Genomic DNA, 5,397 nt, shown 5'->3' with positions numbered 1-5,397 from the left:
CCATCAAACCAATATATAAAAAGATTCAACGAGTTCCACATAAACCACCAAACTAGTATATAAAAAGATTCAAGAGGTCCCACATCAATTAGACACAGAACATCAAACCGGTACATAAAAAGAATCAAGAATTCCACATTGGCTAGACACATACCATCAAACCCGTATATAAAAAGATTCAAGGGGTTCCACATAAGTTATAGATAGACCATATAAGCCATTATATAAAAACATTCAAAAGGTTCAATAAATCCTCACTAAAGAGTTACCAAGATACAGTATCCAACTTATACCTTCCTTTCTTCAAGAAAAAGGTCATGATTCAAAACCTTAATTTGAAGAAAAACTTGCCTGATTTGATCATGGATTCCTCCAAAATTACCACCTCCCATTGAAATCACCATCTTCCATCAATTTCTGAGTAATTTGAACACAAAAGTTTGAGCAATGGCTGAAAGAAAACTTGAAGTATATAACATTTATCCTTTAAATACTTCTCTTTCCTAACTATTGCTTTCGCTTAAATAACATCAGCCAAAGTTAAATTCTACTTTCAACTCCTCATCTATATACCATAAACTTGCATCACTTCAATTCTTGAAGTTGAATATTACGATAAAGAAAGTTGAAGTACAAAAAAAGAATCAAACCAACTTCAGACATTCTGTCTTTCGATCGGATTTCGCTGTCCAAACCTGCAATTGACCTCAAGATGCCATCACCATTCAAGCTCACAAGCTTTGATGACTGTATTGTTTTTCATGGTGTTATCTTCTTCAAATCATCATTAATGGCGATCATGAGAATCCTTTACCGAGCTTCTGAATGGAGCAGAACATTTTTCGCCTGGATCCAACTGCATTTATCCCCATATCTTTGAGATCCTCTAATGTCAATAATGGCAGAACTTCATCATCAACCTCATGAACTTCAAAGATTGGGAAGTAACGCCCTAACCCCAATTGATTCAACCAAACCCTAACACCATTCCTTTCTGGATTATTGTTGTTCCAATTCCTTGCATCAGTATCAGAAGGTCCATCCAATTCAACCCCATCGGAAACCCTAACCCTAGTTCCATCTCTCGATCTATGCAAATCCCTTTCGTAATCCATTGATAGATTCAAACTCTGTTCCTTTAATTGACTAGCGGAACCTTCTCGGTCGAAATCACGATATCCATCATCATCATAATCAACCTCATCTTCAAATTTCTCATCTCCATCATCCATCTTTGAAGTCCAATTCGATCTGACTCGTTTCGTCAGCATCGAAAACCCCCTTTTGGATTTCGCCGAATCCCTAACTTTCCAACTCCCAATCGCGACACAATCCAATGGATTATTGTTATTGTTATTGTTATTACCATTACCTAAATTGTGATTACTCTTGTTTCCGCCATCTTTATCATCACCTCCTCCATCTAGGGTTTCGTGATACTCCATGGCGCCTCCACCAGATAGGTTCATAAGCTGTCTGGTTTTGGAAGTTTTCGATTCCTTTGATGCGTACTTCCATTGTTGTTGTTGTTGTTTCGATCTTCTATGATTATCGTAGGTGTGTTGATCTCCTATCTCACCTAATCTGACGCTGGGCCTCCGCTGTCGTTTGGTCGGACCGGCGACAGGTTCCACCGGAACACTTACCATAGGCACAACAGCACCACCAGCACCTCCGCCGTTAACCAGACCCTCCACCGGTGGTTGAACTTCAGCCATTTTTGTAGCAAAAGAAGAAAGAAAGTGAAGGTGTAGTGAGCTTCGGGTATAGAATTTGGTGGGGGGAGAGAGAGAGAGAGTAAATTATTTGGACGACACGTTTGTGTTCAGATGCATATCATACGCAGGTTCGTATCACTCACACCCGATAAAAATAATACAGTAATTAATATTTATTATTTATTATTTATAAATAAATATTTAAATATTATTATTATTAATAAATTTTGATTAATTATTAATTAGTTCTGATTATATATTTAAAGTAATATTATTATTTACGATAATAATTCATTATTTTTATGATATTATTATTTAATATTCTTTATAGGCTAGTTTTACAAAATATGATTTGTTCATCAACTAGCTTATAGGTTAACAGTTATCTTTCAGAACTTTTGGTTAAATACATTGTAATTTTTTTAGGAAATGCAATTAAAAATAAGGTAATATTTATAAAGAAATACAATAATTGGAGGTGCTCTTTCCTCATCCCCTCTTCCCTTAATTCTCAAGATGGAGACAGTGTAGAACCTGTTTTGACAGTCTTAGAAACCGACAATGGAAGATGTTGAAACCGTTTTGAACAGAGGACGAAAGCAAAGCAGTTAGAGGCCGTTGTAGATTCATTTGCGGAACCGTCGTAGATTCATTTGTGGAGCCCGCGTAGAGGGAAGCTAGAAGTCGTCATAATAGTTGGGAGGCAATTGGCCATTGACCATCGTAGATGTAGGTGGGGCGCAAAAGTTAGGACGGGGTCAAGATAGCTTGTTCACGGGGCCATCAGGTACGACAATGACTAAGGGAGTGAGAATGAAAAAAACGAGTAGGTTTTAGGGTTTTTTGTTTATTTAGTTTAAAATGACTATTTTACCCCTTGTATTTAACAAAAAGTTAAAATGGAGGGCTAAATCCATAATATTCCAAGTACCACATGACCAAAATCCATAGTTTACCCATAAATATTTAAGTAATATATGGAGCATCATTAAATAAGTATTACGACAATTTTAAATAAGCATAAAATATAATAAAAAATGATAATTTATTAATAAATAAGGAAATTAATGAGAATGGTCATTTTCAAGCCATTTCTTCTCTCAATATTTAAAAAACTTCACTACCTCCGTAAACAGCTCCTCAATTTTAAAAAGGGTTAATATATATTTATATATATATATATATATATATATATATATATAAATATGAATTCATAAATACAAAGACCAAATTTGTAAATTAGTCCCACCACTTACACAAGTGGCGAAAGTGCCATTTGGGAACTCTTATCTAATTTACAGATTTGGTCTATATATTTGTAGACCATGTTCGAATTTTTTTTTTTTTTTTTACATTTTGATCCATCCACAAATTGAGGAGGTATCACTTGCGGATAAGGCTATAAATGAACCGAACGAAAACGAACAAAGACTTGTTCATGTTCGTTCGTTTAACTTAACTGAACAAACGAACGAACACGAACAATAAGCGAACAAAAATCTTTGTGTTCGTTCGTTTAGAAAGCAGGTTGTTCGTATTCGTTTATGTTTGTTCGTTAACATGCTAAACGAACATGTCTAAACAAACATAAAACGATGAAAAGGTAAAAAAAAATTCAAATAAGACAAAATGAAAATAAAATTTAAATCTAAATAAATTCTAAAAAGTTATAGCTTAAATAAATATTGTTTGAATTCAAACTAAATAAATAAAAGATTTTATATTAAATTTAATATATAAACGAACGAACAAACGAGACTTTTGTTTATGTTCGTTCGTTTAACTAAAAGAAAATTTGTTTATGTTCGTTCATTTATTAAATAAATAAACATAAATGAACTTTTAGCCGAACGGTTCGCTGAACGTTCGGTACGTTTACAGCAGGGGCAAACACAGTAGCAACCGGGGGTCAAAAGGTCAAAAAAAGTTTATAGGTTAAATTTTAGGTTTTACATGATTTACCTTTCACTTTTCCCCATTACATTTTTCCACAGGCCCCAACCCCAATCGAAACCACTACTCTAACAAAAAAAATCTATTCAAAATCAATCAAAAAAACCAAAAGAGTTATTCGAAATCGACAAAAACACTAAATAATCCCTCGAAATCAACCAAAAAAATTTAAAAATCTCTTGAAACGTTGTAATTAGATTAAAAACACATCGGACGATTTTACGAATCTTTAGTTTACCTTAAAGGTGACTCCTAAACAAAAATCCTAGACCCACCACTGATTTACACCCTACTCACAGAGATAGTGATATTGTTTAAATTTAACAAGACAAATGATTAAAAAACTGAATTAAAAACATAGCTATTTTTATTAATTTCCTTTATAAAATAATATATTACAAAATAAATCTTGAGTGGGTGTTTTTATGACAAAGGTTTGTATTGGAATCAATTTTGGCAAATAAAGGAAAAAACTCTCTCAATCTTTTACCTTATTCGATTCCAATTATGGATTGAATCATCATTTTTTCCTTTTTAGTCCTTATTGTTTGTTGAAATTTTTTATTCCAGTCCTTTAATTCTTAAAATTACGGTTTTAGTCCCTATAGTTTGCAATTTATTGTTTCTATGTCCCTTGTACTTAACAATGAACCATTGACGAAGTTAGCATCAAGGACTAAAAACAAAATGAATTGCAAAGTATAGAACAATACAAGAGCCCTGTAAACTACAGTAAGATGTCGGGTTCATTTACTTGTAGACTTGTCATTTACTCTAAAAAATAGAAAAGACTTGTTTTCATAAAGACCCCCTGCTTGCGAAATATACAAAATAACAAATATATTTAAATAAATATTTATGTTTTAGGGATCGTTCACCAAACGTTTACCGAGTGTTATCTTATCTGATGAGCATGACAAGGACTGGTGATCTTACCCAGTAAAAGAGATGACAACAACTGAGGTTCTTATCAGTTAAGTGAGGGAGAAGACTCTTACAAGGTCAACCTTTGCTAGGTATGAGATGCTTACAAACAATCTTATTTTGATGGTTGAGAATGTTACCCGACAAGGTAAGTGAAAGTGTAACCCTTGTCGATAAGCACTTACCCAGTAAGCATTTGGTAAACAACCTTTTAATATTATGTTGTGTACATTGTAGCACGTAATTAGCTACAAAATAGGCTATTGCTTTGAGATTCTATACACAAATAACAGTATGCGTTACATATTCTCTTGCAGATAAATCTAAAGAAGAAGATCATTAATAGTTACTACGTACATCTAGTAATTAAGCATATAATACTCATATGACGTACAACAAAAAGCGGAGACCCAAAACCGATGATACAAATATGCTACTCGACTTTGGCTCTAGCTTCCTCTACTTGCGGCATTTTCGACTCGGCTGGAAAGTATTTTATGCCCACTAGGTCACCAACATTACTAATAACCTGATATGTATTTCATGTCACTTGTTAATTAATTACTCAAACCCCCATTCCAACAAAAAAAAAACATCATATAACTTATTCTTATAAGCTAACTTATTGAAATCCTACTTAGAGTAACATTTCAATGAGCTCCAAGAGCTTTTTGTCATTTTTCTTTCAGTTAAAACATCTCCAACATGTATGCTATATTTTTTTGTCTCTTTTTTCTTTGTAAATTTGGAGATTAATATTGATTAGTAAAGAAAAATTAGTTATTTACTAATATATATGCTA

General features: G+C 33.1%; 2 protein-coding genes across 3 annotated transcripts in view; both read right to left on the bottom strand.

Annotated features, from left to right (window-relative positions):
* Positions 1-277: 277 nt before the first annotated feature.
* Positions 278-1,765, bottom strand: LOC112511443. The gene has a single exon (XM_025117061.1). The coding sequence runs from the start codon at positions 1,716-1,718 to the stop codon at positions 798-800; it is 921 nt and encodes a 306-aa protein (XP_024972829.1). The 5' UTR covers positions 1,719-1,765; the 3' UTR covers positions 278-797.
* Positions 1,766-5,028: 3,263 nt separating this feature from the next.
* LOC112511654 (long chain base biosynthesis protein 2a-like) overlaps positions 5,029-5,397 on the bottom strand; it is an 8,301-nt gene continuing 7,932 nt past the window's right edge. For both annotated transcript variants that reach the window (XM_025117359.1, XM_025117360.1), the window contains one exon: positions 5,029-5,124. In XM_025117359.1, coding sequence (XP_024973127.1) covers positions 5,029-5,124 — 96 coding nt within the window. The remainder of the gene's footprint in view (positions 5,125-5,397) is intronic.

The sequence above is a fragment of the Cynara cardunculus genome (genome assembly GCF_001531365.2).
Source record: "Cynara cardunculus var. scolymus isolate 2C chromosome LG 4, CcrdV1, whole genome shotgun sequence".
NCBI lineage: Eukaryota > Viridiplantae > Streptophyta > Magnoliopsida > Asterales > Asteraceae > Cynara > Cynara cardunculus.
Note: the sequence above shows the minus strand (reverse complement) of the source record. Positions and strands in the feature narration are given on the sequence as shown.